At 40.6% G+C, this 18,204-nt stretch overlaps 1 protein-coding gene across 1 annotated transcript in view; it reads right to left on the minus strand.

Annotated features, from left to right (window-relative positions):
• The window catches only part of Gnai1 (G protein subunit alpha i1), an 80,440-nt gene that overhangs the window by 27,725 nt on the left and 34,511 nt on the right, over window positions 1-18,204 (minus strand). Inside the window, exons 2-3 of the mRNA XM_051174838.1 lie at window positions 3,966-4,008; window positions 3,736-3,877 (exon numbers count right to left, since the gene is read on the minus strand). Coding sequence (XP_051030795.1) covers window positions 3,736-3,877; window positions 3,966-4,008 — 185 coding nt within the window. The remainder of the gene's footprint in view (window positions 1-3,735; window positions 3,878-3,965; window positions 4,009-18,204) is intronic.

Consider the following 18,204-nt stretch of genomic DNA (forward strand, 5'->3'; position numbering starts at 1 on the left):
GGAAGCTCCTGGCAGCGGCTCCCCTTTCCCTGATTGTCCACATTCTTACCCCAATATTCGACTCCTGAATTTTTGTTGATTAAAATTAGAGTAAAGCTTCACCATAGTATTATAGAAACTTGTAATTTTCAGGTTGAGTAGATGGGCCAGTTAGTAAGTGCCTGTACATAAGCATAGGGACCTAGCTTAGGTCTCCCTCAGCCATGTAAGAAGCCAGGCATGGCAGTGTGCATTTCTAATACCAGTTTCGGGACAACTGAGATAGGAGGATTTTTGGAACTCCCTGGCTAGCCAACCAGGCTGAATTAATGAACTCCAGCTCCAGTCGGAGTTCCTGTCCCCCAAAATTAAGATGGAGACCAGTTGAAGAAGACAAAAAAGGATGTGGACTTCTATCTTTCACACAAAATGCACAGGAATATATTCTCTCTCGTCTCTCTCTCTCTCTCTCTCTCTCTCTCTCTCTCTCTCTCTCTGCCATATACACACACACACACACATACACACACACAAAGTTCAAGATCATTCTTGGCTCTACAGTGGGTTTGATCCCATTCTAGGATCATGAGAGCATCGTTCAACAAGAACAACAGTAATTACAGTAATTGGGAATATTGTCTTTATATCAAGACCAAAACAGAAATGTTAGAATTAATTACATAAAACAAACAAACAAGAAACAAGGAAACAAACAAAACTTCTGTGAGAAGTTACAATAGATCACAGAATAGCTCTAATATTCAAAGAAAACCATTGCAAAAAAAAAAATGAACAAATATGAGAATACTCAGGGAAATCCACGAGGAAAACACAAATGAACAAAATTTTATAAACCATTCTCTACTTCAATAAATGCCAGAGAAAAACTAAAAGATGAAACTGATAATGCTCTGCATTTGTAAGATGTTCAAAATTAGAGTGCTGGGAATATGTAAGTCAGTGAAAAAAGAGACAATGACAGGCTTGCTACCAAGGATTTCACTCTGCTTTCACGTAGCCTTCATCTTACAACATTTACAGGGATTGCTACTTCTGAGAAGGGAATTTTTCTAAGTGCCTTTGACTATGCTAGTCCTTGGCTGAAGACTGCCTTTTCTTCATTTTCACCTATAAGCCTCTTATTGTGTGCCTTTCTCACGTGCAGGCTCTACTGAATTCATCTTTATATTCTAAAGAGTAATTTCAAAGGGCTTGTAGTGATTTAAATTCTATGTAGATGCAAGACACCCTGAGATACAGGCTATCCTGAGATGCAGAGTGGAACAGGCTTGGGAGAACACACCCTCTATGTGAATGGGTAACTCAGGAAGGCTGAGAGAATCAGAGACAATGGCCTGAAAGCAGAAAGGGACAGCTACTGGCTGCATCCATCCAGGGAGCTGAGCAAAGACACAGAAGAGCAGTTAACTGTAAACCAGGGCATTTAAGGCTAAGCCAAAGGAAAAAGAATTCCTCCAGAGAAAACATGGGCATCAAATGGCTTCTCATGAAGCTGCCTGCATTGTTCCCTCTCTCATCTCAGCACAGGCTCTGATGCACCTCTCCTCACAGCAGTAGGATCTGCTTCACAGTACTGAGTGTGCACTCTTGTTTGCTTTGGTTTTCAGAGATGAGGTTCACTTGGTAGCCCAGGTTGGCCTGGCACTTACTATGTATCTTCCTAGATTCCTGAGCTCAAACTCATGGCAGTCCCCCTGCCTCAGTTCTCCCAAGGGCTAGTATAAGAGGCACAAGGCACTACAGCTGACTTACATAAACAAATTTGCTATGTTTTCAGTTGCCATAATTGGAATTGGTATAAAGTACAGTCTGTTTACTTTTTTCCTTAATCTCATTGTGGATTCCATTTGTACTGCTCTTTTAAACAGAGATTTAAAAAAATGGTGCTGCTGATATTTCCAAGAACACTTCAAAATAATTATTAATAATTCTTAATATTCTTCTAATTTTTCTTTCCTGAGTTAATATTTGATTTTATCTAGAATATTTTGTCTCATCTACTATACTCAGTCTGTAATGCATGCATTTATCATTTATTCCTCTAACAAGTACCCTGAATGCATTGAATAAATAAATGATAAGCACATTATTTAGAATGATCTTGACCACATTCCCCAAACTGTACCTCTCCTCTCTATATTCCTCATCTTACATAACTATTCCTTTGTAGACTTCCAGCTACATACCTTTATTTTCTTTCCACTCTACCTTAAACTCCTGCTAAGAATTGTTTTCTTTAATTAAGATATATGGATTTTACATTTGTTTTTTATTTCACATATATGTAAAGCCAGACAGTACTTTTCCATATTTCATAATATTGCTGAGGTCCATTCATGGTGCAAAAATGGCAGGATTTCCTTTCAGTGACATATGGAACAAAAAACAAGCAGCAACCTTGCAATAAACAGATTGGGCATAGAATGGAGAGAAATGAGAAGAAAAGCACCTTGTGGAAAGGATCAGGCTGTTTTAAACCAAACTGAAAGCATGCTGTGGGTCAAATGAGATAGTCCAGCCCAGAGCCTTGACCAACACTCAGCCTGCTGTACTCAAGCTGGTGGCAGACCCACCACATAACTCCTGCCTTCCACAGTGGCACACAATCCTGTCACAGTCCTTCCACGCAACTCTTGCCTCCACTAGGCCCTGGCCTGTCTGCTGAAGTTCCATTGAGCTCTGAAACCCTGATTCATGTTTTTATAAAGCCAGTCATTTTCCTGTTCCGAAGATAAGCAAACACACACCAATTCCATTACTCAGGGTCCAGTTGTTGCTGTTTTAATCTAGGCCTGAGAACAAATCATTAGATCATTTCAGTGCTGAGATGTTTTTGTTTTGTTTAGTGGCTGTGTAGCTCTGGCTGATCTAGTACTCAAGGTGTAGTTCAAGTTGGTCTCATTGCATCTGTCCTCCTGCCTCAGCTTCCCAAGTAATAGACTGAAATATCTAAACTGGTGAGCCAAAATAAGCTTTTTTGTCTTTTTAGGCTAATTATCTCTGGTATTTTATTATGGCAATAGCAGATGAGCACATGGGTAGAGTGGGATTTATGTGTTATGGTTTGGGTATAAAGAGGCTGCAAATGACCATGAGCTAAACGTTTGGTCCCTGGCTAATGCCTATTGAGAGATGTCTGGATGGGAGTGGTGGTGGGACATAGCATCCTAAGTGAATTAAAATGCTGACAAATTATGAGGTGAACAGGCCATTAAACAGGGGCCTAGCTGGTGGAATCTGGTCACTGGGCATGTCTTCAAAGGGAATATCTTGTCCCTGACCCCTTCCTGTCTCTCTCTACCTCCTGCCTACCATGATGTGATCTACTGTTCCCTCACACACACCCACAATGTGTTTTAGCCCTGTCTCAAGACCACAGCAATGGAGACAGCCAACCATGGCCTGTGACATTGTGAGCCCAAATCAAATTGTCCCCTCTTGAGTAAGTTTGTACAGGTGTTTTGTAGGACAGACAAAAAGTTCCTAAGAGTCTAATATACCTGTTATGTAGAGACTTTGGTCATTCTGAAAAGTACAGGTAAGTCAGTAGAAACAGCAATAGGTGGAAAGTACACATCTGTACACTTCTGTCACTTCCAAGGCTCATGACTCACATCTGTCCTTTGGACTTCTTGTGTAAAGCATTCTGAATAGCTGTCTGGCCTCAGTTATATAACTACAGCACTACACCATGAGTTAGTCCTCAGACCTTCTCCAGGAAACTTACTGACTTACCGCCCGAGCAGAGTCTCCGAAGTCTATCTTCAACCTCCCCATGGCCCTGATGATGGCTATGATGGACTGGATGGTGTTACTGTAGACCACCGCCTTGTACTGTTTACACTCTTCTTCTGAGTAACCAGCTTCGTGGATAATTCTAAAGAGATGAGAGGAAAATAAGCATACCTCCTTTACAGCAGTCACTCAGAGCCACGAAAACATACTGACCGCCTCCTGCCACTCACTTCATTTGCTTCACAATCGTGCTTTTCCCAGATTCACCGGCACCTAGAAAACAAAAATCAGGATTTTCTCATTTAGTATCAGCACTTATGAATCTCCCACTCCCACTGCACACACACGTGTGCGCCAAACTCTGTGTCATTTCTAAAACAAGATGAAAGTAGCAACTAAAGAGGGTGAAGATGTGCAAAGACCGAAAGTACAATATGCACATCCCAGTCAGCAGGAAGTGGTCTAGGAATCACCCTACTTCCCTCCAGACCTCCTCCTTTCTATTCTTTCTCGTGGTGCTGGGGAATCAAACCCTGGGCCTCACACATTCAAGGCAAGTAAATGCTCTGTCATTGAGGATTTTGTTAAGTAAGGAGTTTTTAGGCATTTTCCCCATGGGGAGAAGGAAAATGGGTAATTATGTGATATGACAAATGTTAATTTTTTCTTGGTGGTAACCACTTAACTGCATACAAATCTCTTAACAGTATGTTGCATTATCTCAAAACATAATAAAACAATAAAATTTTAAATGAACTTGGTTTCCAAACATAAGACCTTGGAGATTTAAGTCTATATTTCTATTACTCCATAATACTTTCAATGTCAATAAACTCAGCTGAAAATAATGCTTCTGTTATTGTATATTCCCTAAAATTCAGTCCTTGGCTGGGCATGGTAGCTCACACCTATAACCCCAGCATTTTTGAGGCTGAGGCAGAAGACTGACACAAGTTGAAAGCGATCCTTAGCTACCTAATGAGTTTCAAGGTATATAATAAGACTACCTCACAAAACCAAAAACCATGAACATAAAACAAATCACCTCTGATTAAAAAACTGAAGTACTATAAATTGTTTCAACCATGGGTTTTGTTCCACATTGGTAGATATTTTAACTGTTGGGAAAATATCTTAATGGTAACTTTCAGCTCCTTTGAAGTAAAAGGACAGTGTTGTGAAGAAGCCAGCTGAGGGGCAGGAGTGATGGCTCAGGGCTTAGAAGTACTTGTTGCTCTTACAAAGGAAGCAGCTTTTGTTCCCAATACCCACACTGGACACCTCACAACCACGTGTAATTCCAGTCTCAGGGGATTCAACATCCTCTTCTCATCTCTGCAGGCACAAGACATGCATACTACATATATTCACACATACAGGCAAAAGACTCATATATGTAAACTGAAAATAAACATAAAAACAAAGACTCTAGAGAGCCACGTAGATGGCTCAGCAGTTAAAAGTACTCCCAGGTTTGATTCACAATGCACACATGGCACATCATAACCATCCTAACCTCAGTGTCAGAAGATTTGATGCCCTTTTCTGAGATTCACAGGTGCCAAGCATATGAATGGTAAACATAATATGGGTAGAACATTTCTACACACAAAATAAATAATTTTACAATGAGGAGAAAGTGAGGAAGAGGATAATGGATGAGGGGGATAGAGGAAGATGAAGAGGAGAAGGGGAGAGTGGACAAGAGAGAAAGGAGAAGAAGCAGAGGGAAGGGAGGGGCAGGAACCTGGGACTGTACAGATAAATGGCTTAGCAGTTAAGACAATGTGTTGGTGATGCAAAAGACTCTGGTTCCTAGTACCCACATGGTGGCTTTACAACCATCCCCAACTCCAATTCCAGGGTATTTGACCTCTGTGATTATCAGGCACACCCATGCATATACACACATGCAGGGAAAACACTCATACAAATAAAGCAAAATTTAAAAATCCAGAAAAAAATTTAAAGGTGCTACATGAAGAAATTTTAAAGACTAAATGTTAATAGAAAGGGCTCTGCCTTGCATACCAATTACCATTACTAAATACTAGCACATAGCCAACATGATTTGCTGGTGCTGGGCAGTGATAGTGTGTTAGATAATGCTTTTTCCATCTTCCTTTCACAGAAGTTCCAAATCTAGGAACCAGTCTCCAAACTTTCCCCTACTTGCTACCTACAAAAGGTTTCCTTATGAGCTGAACCCAGGTTTTATGCCACATCACTACATAACTACTATTAAGGAAATAGGATCCCCTTTCATTCTCATTCCATTTAGCATTAGATGCTCTTACTATGTCACCTTAGACCAACCAAGCTTTTCTGTGTGTCGAGAACATCTGAGCCCAGGAGACACAAATGTCTGACGATATCACACATTTGTGACCTTTTTAGCATGGCCACATGTTCAGGACTATGTTCCTGTTTGAGCAAGAGCCTGGCCCGTGTATTTTGAGAGCCTCATTCTCCTGTTTTCCTATGGATGTTCCCACAGTGCTTTGTGCACAGTTTTACTGAAGACCATAGACACAAGAATGCCCAGGGCTAATCACATCCCAGTCCTTCAAACACTATCTGCCCTGCCCCTCACATCTAACAGCGTTGTTCTCTTTCCTGTTGCCATCTGTGATCTTCTGTCAACCACCACATTTATCTCCTCTACCAGTCCCTCCCAGAGTTTCACACGTGATACTTGCTGCCTTTCAGTGTTTGATTCTACTGGGATTTTCCACACCTGTCACCACAGTCAGCCAACCAGAAGGCAGGAAAGCTGTTGCATTTGTTTAAGATTTTAGAGCTCATTGATGCTAAACTTCAGTATTGCCTTTGCCTTCCCCTCTTGCAGTTACAGAGAACACAGAAATAGAAGCGCGCACACACACACACACACACACACACTCTACATCTGAAAACCAGTTGTAGTTAAATGGCCTATTTGAAACATCTCAGGAGAAAACTGCCTAGGGTTTACTAGGTCTTTGATATGCAAGCAAATTTCACAAGATACCCTCCTGTTAAATAGAAAAGCAGGCATTGAATAAACAATTGGGGTATTCTTTCTTTACAGACAGCCTTTGAATCTTTCATGGCATCTGCCCATAAAAAACAATTCCAAGATAAACAAGCCATCATTTATTATCAATAATAGTGGCTTGGCTCTGCAAAAAGCACAATTGCAGGCATTGTGGCTCACGCATTTCTCTAAACCAGATGGTGGGTATCCTGAGCAGCACAGGGTAGGCAGTACCCAGGAGGGCAGTCTCTAAAGGTGTTGCTCCTTCTAGAATAGTGCCTGTACCAAGAACAGTGTGCCATGCTGTGGTAGAACATGCCAAAGTCTAGGATCCAGACGCAGGACTACTGGACAGGCACAGAAAGCCTTGGTGAATAGCCACCCCCACCCCGGTCTGTGCTGTTAGTGAGCAGACAGAGCTTCAAATGGGAGAAGCTGGGGAGGTTTCCATCTCTGCAAAGGAGAAAATCAGGAGGATTGAACGAGACTGTTTGCAGTTCACCATGTGTACACACATTAGAACTTTTCTTTTTGTTTGTTTGGTGTGTTTATCAAGATAGGGCTTCTCTGTGCAGCCTTGGCTGTCTGGGAACTCACCCTGCAGACCAGGCTAGCCTCTGGCCTCAACTCAGAGATCTGCCTGCCTCTGTCTCCTGAGTGCTGGAATTCTAGGCCTGTGCCACCAACACTTGGCTAGAACTTTCAAAACTTTTAGTGGAGGGAATTTTTTTGTTTTTTATGTTAAGATTATCTTTAAATTCTAATTCACTTTGTACTCTCTTAAAAAAATATTAGTAACATGGGATGCCTGGCTTATTTTGTAAGGAGCCTATGGCTCCTATTAACATCTGTGTAGGGTTGAAGAGTAGAGGCAGCCATCTTATTACCTGGGCATCTCCTCTTCCCACTGGTGACAAAATCTCTGAACAAAAGATAGCTAAAGGTTGAAACCCTGAAAAAAAAATCTTTCAAAACTCAGCAAAGTACATAATTAGTTTTCAATGTTTGTTTCCATGCTGAGAATCCTAGCATGAAAATTATAAATCCTTCCTGTTGCAGGTTTCTGCATTCCAAACGGTGATATTCTGCTTGCTTATGTCACAAAGGAAATAGTGTAAAGGTTTTTGGCTGCAAACTTAAGTCAGAAAATTGGGTTTGAAAGGGCCAGTAAGAAGCAACTTTAAAAATCAAACAACAAAAACCTGCAAAGACACAGAAGGAAAGGCCAACTTCCCAAGAAGTACTACACCAGGAGGCTAATAATTTTCACTTAAATCCTGAGTGGGATAAGAAAAAAAAAAAAACAGTTGCCCAGATTCTACAAATGCAGCTTCAGGGAGAACGTGGAATGCTCACCTAGAATGTATCAGTCTGAACAGTTTTAAGTGTGGAAACATTTTGGTCACAAGGCCCAGAAGCTCAAGGTGACTCTCTGGTCTCAGTGACTTGAGACTTAAGAGGAGAGAGAGGAGGGGCAGTGACTCCCAGAGGGTTGAGGGTGTGTGCAGACAAGCATAAGTCACGATGGGTCTGTGAGGCTAAATGTGGGTGCATTGAGGGGAGGCCTCCCTCTTCCCCCAGGCTTCCTTTGAGAAGGAAATGGCTGGCAGAACAGTGCATCTCTGAGACCCAAGGCTAGGCTGGCAGGTGTGTGAAGCGGAGCTTAGCAGAAAATGACTGCAGAGACAGATGCCAGAAGAGCAACAGTGACTACAAGTGGCCCCGGGACACAGAAGGAAGAACAAGGTCCCACCAGCATGGCAGCCCATCAGTGGGACCACTGAATGTGCATTCAGGAAAGCTAGGGTGAGGAAGGGAAAAGGAAAACCTAAAATCAGTAAGTCCCAGGCCAAACAAGCCTGTTCTTTGAACATAGCATGGGCTTTATCACTACAAAAATGACAATCGTGTATGTGTTTACCCTTGATCTTATTAGAGGGCAATTATGAAAAATGTTGAAATTTTAATCCTGCGAAAGTCTAAAAACAACACGTTGTTTTGTGTTTTTTATTTCAGGGGGTGAGACAGAGCTATATATTCCAGGCTGGGCCTTCTGATCCTCCTGCCTCTGCCTGTCCAGGGCTGAGGTTACTGACCTCCACCGCCAGCCCTTACTGTATTTGCTTCTGGGATGGAACCAGATGCTGTTCCAGCAACGGAACTAAAGGCTTCATGCTGAGAGACACCCTCACCCCAGCACCTTAACAGAAAGTCATTTGTCCAATTCTCTGTTTAGGTCCATATTTCCAACATTTATTACTCTACTGCAGGTTGTCAGCCAACAGCAGCAGCTGAGCAGCTGTTAACATGGGGATCTGGTCAGGTCATCACAGTGCAAGCCAAGGACTACTGCAGACTTCCTGTTTATATAAAATTTAACAACTTAGTGTACCTTGAATAAAAGTAAACTAATGTTTAAGTTAAAGTGGAATACAATGTAGCCACACATCACTTAGGAATGCCCTGTTTCAGAGTGATGTCCTGATGGAGATAGAGACCTTTGTTCTTTAAGATAAAAGTAAGCAAAGGGGGAGCAATGGCAGGGATAAATGAGTCATCACAGCTTGTTGTTCTCCTCTTAAATGCAAGGAGAAATGATTTCCCTCCTTCTTTTCCCATAGCGAATTTATTTTAGGAAAATTACAATTAGAAGAACTTTTCTGTCTTTGAAACATATGCAATCTTCTCCCTCTCTCTCTCTGCCTCTCTCTGTGTGTGTGTCTCTCTCTTTGTCTCTGTGTTTCTGTCTCTCTCTGTCCCAGTCCCACAGTTTCAGTGGGAAGGCTGCTGTCTAACTTCCTTCTGTTCCAAGGAGGGATATTGTTGCTCCTCTAGATCCAGGCTGTTGAGCTAACACAGAGGGTCACTGTACTCACAATCAGAAGGAACAAGTGTTAGTGGATGGCTGTCCAATTCTCCTCCCTGAGGCCCTGAGGTCTTAGTTACTGCTCAACTAACTCAAACACCCTCAGCTTGGCTATACAATCTCTCAGCAGATTATCTATAATATGCACATTGACTATCACTTTAATGGTTATTCAGTAATGAAAATACTTTCTCTACTCTGAAAGAAGGGTTTCCAGGCTGGGTGGTTTTATTATTCATTGTAACTCCTCAGCAGTAACAATAATCTATAATCTTTTCTATCTTGCTCTAAGAGCTCCAAATGTATTTAAATTATATTTACAATGTGCCTGATATTCTTGGATGGAAGAATAATTTGATAATGACTGTAAACACAAAAACTTAAACCCTCTTCAACTAATATACAATTATTCACGAAGGCTTTCACATCTAAGACAATTACCACAATATTAAAACCATGAAGGATGAGTATAAAGGCAGTAAAATCATCATGCCCTTCTGAGGTAATATATTGTTTATGATCTAATAAAGCTCCTGAAAACAGAATGTAAAACCTGCCACATTAGACAGCCATATTGGCCAGGCAGTAGTGGCATATATATTTAATCCCAGGACTCAGAAGATGGATCTTTGTGAGTTCAAGACCACCCAGGGCTATATGAGAGTTAATCAGTCTAAGAAAGAAACAAAGCCCACTCCTTTAATTCCACTAACAGAGAGATATAATGAGCACAGGGTCTCAGGAGGCATTCAATATTTCAGTCTTAGGCAATTTGTCTCCAGCCATGTTGAGAACAGGAACCCACTTCTATCCTTGGGAGATGTAAGAACTCTCTTTTCAACAATGTTCATAGCAGCATTATTTGTAATATTCAGAACCTGGAAGAAACCTAAATGCACCTCAGCTGAAGAAAATGTGGTACGTTTACACAATGGAATACTACTCAGCAAGAAAAAAAAAATGGAATCTTGAAATTGGCAGGGAAATGTATGGAACTAGAAGAAACCATCCTGAGTGAGGTAACCCAGTCACAAAAAGACAAACATGGTATGTACTCACTCATATATGGCTTTTAGACATAGAGCAAAGGATCACTAGTTTACAATCCACACTGTCAGAAAAGCTAGGAAACAAGGAGGACCCTAATTGAGGCATACATTTTTCCCTGGAGAAGGGGAAAGGGACAAGATCTCAAAAGCAAACTGGAAGCACAGAGAGAGGTGAGAGGGAGTTAGGAGGGAAGAGGGGGGGAGAGGTGGACATGAGGAGAGCAAGAAAAGAGATACCACAATAGAGGGGGCCATTATAGGTTTTGAGAGAAATCTAGCACTAGGGAAATGTCCAGAGATCTGCAAGGATTACTCCAACTAACAATCTAAACAATAGTGGAGAGGCTACCTTAAATGTCCTTCCTCTATAATGAGATTGATGACTACCTTATATGCCATCCTAGAGCCTTCATCTAGTAGCTAAAGGAAGCAGAAGCAGAGACCCACAGCTAAACACTAATCAAACTCCTGGAATCCAGTTGTAGAGATAGAGGAGTGATGAGCAAAGGGGTCAAGACCAGGCTGAAGGAACCCACAGAAACTCCTAACCTAAACAAGGGGGAGCTCATGGACCCCAGACTGATAGCTGGGAAACCAGCAGAGGACTGACCCAGACCCCATGAATGTGGGTGGGTTTGAGTTAGGGGGCCTGGGAAGTCTATGGGGCCTCTGGTAGTGTATCAGTATTTATCTCTAGTATACAAATGGACTTAAGAGCCCATCCCACATAGAGGGATAATCTCTTAGCCTAGACACATGGGGAAGGGCCTGGGCCCTGCTCCAAATGATACACAGACTTTGAAGACTCCCCATGGAAGGCCTTACCCTCCCTGGGGAGCAGAAAGGGGATGGGGTAGGGGTTAGTATAGGGAACAGGGGGGAAAAGGGAGCGAGAGGGAACTGGGAGGGAGAGGGAGCAGGGATTGGCATGTAAGACAAGCTTGTTTAAAATTTAAGTTTAAAAAATTTATAATAGAATACTCTCTGGTGGCTTGGCTGCTTTGCAGTCTGAGATTTGGTGAGAAGCAGTGCAGTCTGGAGATTCACTCTGAGGTTCAGTGGATTGCCTACCCATTCAGTCTGAGCGTTGGTAGAGGTAAGAACTTTGAAGTGGCTGGCCACTTTGCTTTTCTGATTTTCAGGTTGAACCCTAATATCTGTCCCTAGGTTTATATTATTCATGTTATACCCATGAGTTACCTGCATGCTCACTACAGCACTAGCACACCATTAAGATATTCTGTGAATCACACTGTAATGAATCCAGAAAACATGATGTGTGTGTGTGTGTGTGTGTGTGTGTGTCTATATGAAATCCGTTTGTGGCAGCAGATTTTAAATATCTTTACCACAAAAAATAATGGTAAGTATGCAGTAATGGATATGTTAATTATATTGATTTAGCCTCACATTTACATATATATATATACATATGAAACATATTATACACTGTTAACATATATCTTAACATCTACCTTAAATATGCATGCATATTATATGTCAAAAAGGAAGAAATATGATTCTACTAACACCTTAATCTTACAGCTCCAGCCTCCAGAACTATGAATGAACAATGTGTGTGTGTGTGTGTGTGTTTTTTTTTTAAGTGAATATGCTTTCTAAGCAACCACAGAAAGGCAGAATCAAATTAAGGAGAAAAGTGTGCAACATTCTCTCTTCATTCCTGGCATCTCTGTCAAACATACCACACAGTTCAGCAGCTGAACAGACAAGCCAGATAATACCACAAGCCTAGTGACCCAGAAAATTATTGTGAAGAATGGATAACTAGATGCTATAGGCATAATCTGCTAAGTGTCTGCAGTGATTTTTAATCCAGCATTACTTTTTATACAACAATAACAGTGGCTTGTTCTATCCCATTCTGAGTCACTTTCATGGTTCCACAAGAGTCAAACAATACCAAGGTCTCTATCTGAGTTTGTGTTATGTTTTCTTAGCAAGCATCAAATACTGGGCACTGTTCTTGGTTGTTATGTATTTTGAGCTGGCCCACCAGTACATAGTACTCTAGGATTGAAATTCTGTGTGTACATGTCTCATGCCACAAGTGACTGTGTGCAACTCAGAAAAATAATCTCTCTGGATACAGAAATATCCCCTCCCTGGGATACAGTTGTGAATCAGGTTCCTCACATTATCTTGACATTAAGGTTAGCTTGAAATAGCAAGGCACTAAAAGAGTTATGCAAAATTTAACCCGCTAAAACCACTATGATCAAATGACACCAGGAACCAGCATGAAAGGATGGGGCCCAAGGCAGTCCCGAGAAATTGTGAGAATGAGAAATTCACTTATCTGCACTGCTTAAGCTTTAGGTCACCTAAAGACGAGACTGGTCTCACAATCCCTACAGCGTCATGGCTAACCTTGAACGCCCGATCTTCCTGCCTCTGCTTGCCTCAGACTGGAGACCCAGGTGTGTGCCTCTGCACTTGACCCTGATTAGGCTTTTAAATGTACTCAGAGTTACTTCATCACTGTCAGAACTGAAGGGACAAAGCAGGAGCCTGTCACTCTAGTGTGTCAGCAAGGATAATTCCAACTTGGTTTCCAAACTTGTTACAAAAAACTAATAGTCTACAAACTATAGCCCCACCAAGTAGTGGTGCAAGCACCATGGCTTTACTCATTGGCAAATTCCTTAATAAAAGATACCTGGGTTCTCATAATTATTTCTGCATTTAATATATTTCCTTGGTTAATGAAATATACAAAGAAAACTCACTTTCACCAGATTATATAGTTAGAAAGGGAGGGCACTTTAACATGTTTCCACATAACCGGATTGTCTTTGAGTCTGTATCAAAGTTTTATAATGGATAGCGTGTTGTTTTATTTATCTTTTGGTGACTTCTTGTCCCAATACAACGTATTTAGATAATCTCTACCTGATAGCTTCTTAAAGTTGGTTAGAACACAGAATTTGAAGCCATCTCTCTGAGCTCCTCGTGTTTGATCATTAAAATCCATTAGTTTATCTTGTAATCTTTGAGGTGGATGTTCTTATGCATGTCTATTCTAGAAACTGGCTCACTGATTTACACAGAATTGGATGCTGATATATTTCATTACTAAATTTTTAAATCCTCTTCTATTACATATTTCATCAGAGAGTGTTGTTGGGAGGCCCAATTATCTAACGCCAGAGACAAGTATTTTTCTGCCTTGAAAACTTAAATGTTATTAGTACTATTCACTGTTTTCCTTTTACTGAAAGACTAAGGTCAGGTCCCCAAGTCAGACTAACTATAATCTGTCACCCTGGCAAGTAAAAATGGTTTCTCACAAAAGCATGGTGAGTCCTTTTCATAACTCCGTTACCCTGTTACTTTTCTTAGGAAAATCATTATGCTTACTTTGGGTGTGCTTTGAATCAAATTATGCAGAGTATTAAGGAAGGGAGCCTGGTGGCATGCACTTGTAATTCCAGTGCTGCAGGCTGGACTGTGAAGAGTTCAAGGACAAGTTGGGCTATAGAGCAAGGTCCTGGACAGAATAATTCCAACCACAGAGTTGTAAAGACATGGGCAATTAAGAGCAAATATTTAACAGAAAGTGACTTGAACCTCTTTGACTTTCTCTGTTAATCAGAAGGCATAGGCTATGGAATACAGCACAGTACTACTAGTATAATCTGATGTCACTGACTTAATTCCCTCTGAAGTACCAACATTCTGACCTATTATTTCTTTCTTTATTAAAAATTTTATTATATTGCAACTGTCATTTATCATACATGCTGATTTTTCTTTCACGAGCCATGTTTAAAATATTAATATTTGATGTGTTTAAGATTGATAGCATAATTTCAAAACACCTCATAGAATGCCAGGATTTGTCTATATCTTCCAGTTGGAAATGTTCAAAATAGTTAAGTCATATTATTTGACAAGGCCTAAGTGATAGCAGTTCTAGACATTTCAATTGGTTGTAAAGACCTTTTTAGTTATATATATATATATATATATATATATATATATACACACACACACACACACACACAGATATATATATATATCCCAGATGCAGATGGAGAGGACAAGACCAGGTGGCAGAAACACATACAGACAGCTTAACTGAACAAGGAGGAGCTAACAGACCACCAGATTGATAGCTGGGAAGCAAGCATGGGACTGACTCAGGCCCCCCTGAATATGGGTCTCAGCCAGAAGGACTGAGCAGTCTAAGGGACCTGAGACAATGGAGCCAGGATGTATCCCTGGTGCACAAAAGGACCTTGCGAACACATCCTCCATGGAGGAATAACTGCCTTAATCTAGAGACAGGAGAGAAGCCCTAGTCCCTACTTTACATGACCTGTCATATCTACATGACCCCAACTGGATGGCATTCCCCTACATATGGAATTGGGGTGGGGGGATGGGAGGGGAGGGTGGTTAGAGTGCATGTGAGAGGGCAGAGAGGGTAAAAGGGAGGGAAGGAGGGAGGGAGAAGGAATTGGGATCTACATGTAAAATAATAAATTAAATAAAAAAATGCTTTGACTCCAAAATTTAAGTTCAAGGACAAGTTACTAGGAAAAGGATTTCTATTTTTGTTTCCACAGAAAATGAAAAGATGTGGATTTCTTCCAGACTAATGTGGTTTGATCAAGCCAGACCACCTGAAACTGAGTACCAGGTGATTCTACATTCAAAACAGCTGGACAAAGCAGCCTTATGGACTACAGCAAGGATTTCTGCATCTTCTTAGAATCCCCCATGACAGCGCCCCTTACCAGCAGGAAGTAGTTTGGAAAGAACAACGCCCAAATTCCCAAATATTTTCTGTAAATGTTTGTTTTCATTGAGCTGACCCATTATTTCTATGGTACCATTAATACCAGGAACAGTGCAACAGAAAAGCCAACAAAAATCCTATGAATATATTATGAAAATACTATTTTCCTAGAATGCCCCACACCCAGAGTCACTCCACTCTTCTCTGACTAACTGACTACTCCCAAAATAAAAAGAATCCATGCTTTTCACTACCATGATAACCCATTGCATACTGCTGTATTTAGCACACAGTAGCAACTCAACAGATAATTCACTGGCCAGAGGGAGAGAAGGAACATGCTACAAAATATAAGAAAACAGAATAGATACATGAAGTGAATTGTGGGTGGAGGCAAATTTGGGAGGAGAAAAACAGAGTATGGTGGCAGCATATGTCTGGCTACCCACTGAAAGAGGGTCACTTCATTCTCTTGTAGCTGGCCAGTGTGCCCAATGGCAACCTGGGAGCAGAATGCTTCCCTTGCAATCTCAAGGCCCTGAATTTGGTCGTAGTGATGCAAAATATAAAGCTGGGAACATATCAATAATCTGGCAGCTCTGTCCCTCATGTTCCCCTGCTGATAAAATGAAGCCATATCACCACATTTGTCACCAAAGCCATACAAAACAAATATGGTCATGTGGCTTCTAATTCTTATCCTTGTTCTGAAGTGTGGATTATTAAGGTAATGCCCAGGAGATGAGGGAGCAGTAAATTGGCAGAATCCTGGGCCTCTAATTGGCTGTAATGCTATACATATGACCCTGGGCTACCATAAGCATCTTCTGGAGTTAAGTGTCTTAGATCTATGTACATGCTTTTCAGTCATAGTTTTGTTTTAAAATTGGCCAAAACCTATGTATATTAAAAGAGGAAGTAAAACAGCTACACAATAGTGAAATGTTCATAATGAATCTTTATCAAAATAGACTTTTTCTAAGTTCTGAGATGTCAATTGATAATAAAAGCTGCCAATATCAACAATGTGCAGCAGCTGATAAAGAGTACTGGGGTGGGGTAGGGGACATGGATCAATGGTTAAAAGCACTTGTTACATTTTCAGAATACTTGGTCAGTTCCCAAGTACCCAAAAGGTGGTTCACATCTGTCTGTCACTCCAGTTCCAAGGGTTCCGATGTTCTCATTGGACCTCAGGTACCAGGCATGTTATGTTACACACACACAGTCATACACAGACATACACAGAGAGAGACATACATAAACACTCATACACATTATTTAATAGAAAAAAATAATCCTTGGTGGTATAGATTATCATCTACTTCCCAGAAATATTTCAGGACTCCAAATGATACACTTATTCAATAATACCATGTTTCAGGTACTACTTTACTTGCTAAGGATATTGTATTACTTTCAAAGGATACTAAACAGCAAAATTATAAGCACTTATAGAGGAAATGCCATAAACATAAAAATTTAAAACTATAAATATATGTATTGTACAATAAGAAACTTATAAGGGAATATAGTGTAATGGTATTTATGTCTGAGTAATGTGATTTTATTCATCAAACATGTCTGCTTTTGCACTTTTTACATTGTACATAAAACTGAATCAAAATTATGTAATTTATTTAGAAAAATTCAGTCACATTTCTCACATGATTAAAATGGAATAAAATCATCCTCTTTAGACTCATTTGCATCTACCCACCTTCCCATCTCATCACTCATGCACATAAATCTCACACTCTAGTTGTAGAAAATTACTTTTATTCTCAAAATTTCATGATCATCCTTGCCTCCATTATTCCCACCCTCATTCCCAAACTGAGCCCTTTACTAAATTGGGTCTCAGAAAAGTATGATGTGTTTAGTGCCAGAGTCTCTGGGGTCCAGTTTTACTATCAAGGCAATCCTTGACACCAGAGACACTGAGCTGGTGTATGGTTCAAGAAGGCAGTAGAAGGAACAGCTGCATCAAGACTACACAGTGCAACGAAGGTGAAGGCAAGGGTTCAAGTCTATACTCAGGGGGACTTATGGGGCGCTAAGGCAGGTGAAGGCAAGGATTCAAGGCTATTACTTAGGGGGAGATAAGGCAGGCAGGCTCTAAGCAAGCTTATAGGCAGGCTGCCATTGCCAAAAGGAACTCAGGAAAACCACTACTCTTTCATTTCTTCAAACCCACCTTCTCTCCCCCACACTAGTGAGAGATCAGCAAAGAAGGGGGACAACATATGAAGAAACATTTTCCCACAACATGATATTATTTGACTGTTCAAATGATTGGGCTGTATTAAGGTTCGGATGATTAATTTTACCTTTTAAACATTTCACAGCTTCTCCCTACTAATCAGGAGATGATGACCTGAATATAAACTAAATTCAGGTATTTCCTTCTGCATGAAAGCAATCATGTGAATTAACTTCTGCACTCCTCATTATTAATACATAACTAGTAGATTTTAAAATATATTCAGAAAAAGACGTGTACATTATCTTTTGTTCTACCTTCTTCAGAAGGTAGCTTCCATCTTGGATGTAAGCTAACTCCATCTTTATATCAGCTTTGAGTGAGAAGAAGCAAGAAGAGAAATGAAAAAAAAAAAGCTTTTTCCTAATAAAAGCATACACCCTATAGTTCCCATTGCTTCTATCCACATCTCCATGGCTACAACATACTGCATACTGTTCCAACTGCCCTTGATTTAAATTAAGATTCAAAAATATATTCACTAGGTATGTGGAAATGTATCACACAACA

This window comes from Phodopus roborovskii, unplaced genomic scaffold, assembly GCF_943737965.1.
Source record: "Phodopus roborovskii unplaced genomic scaffold, PHOROB, whole genome shotgun sequence".
NCBI lineage: Eukaryota > Metazoa > Chordata > Mammalia > Rodentia > Cricetidae > Phodopus > Phodopus roborovskii.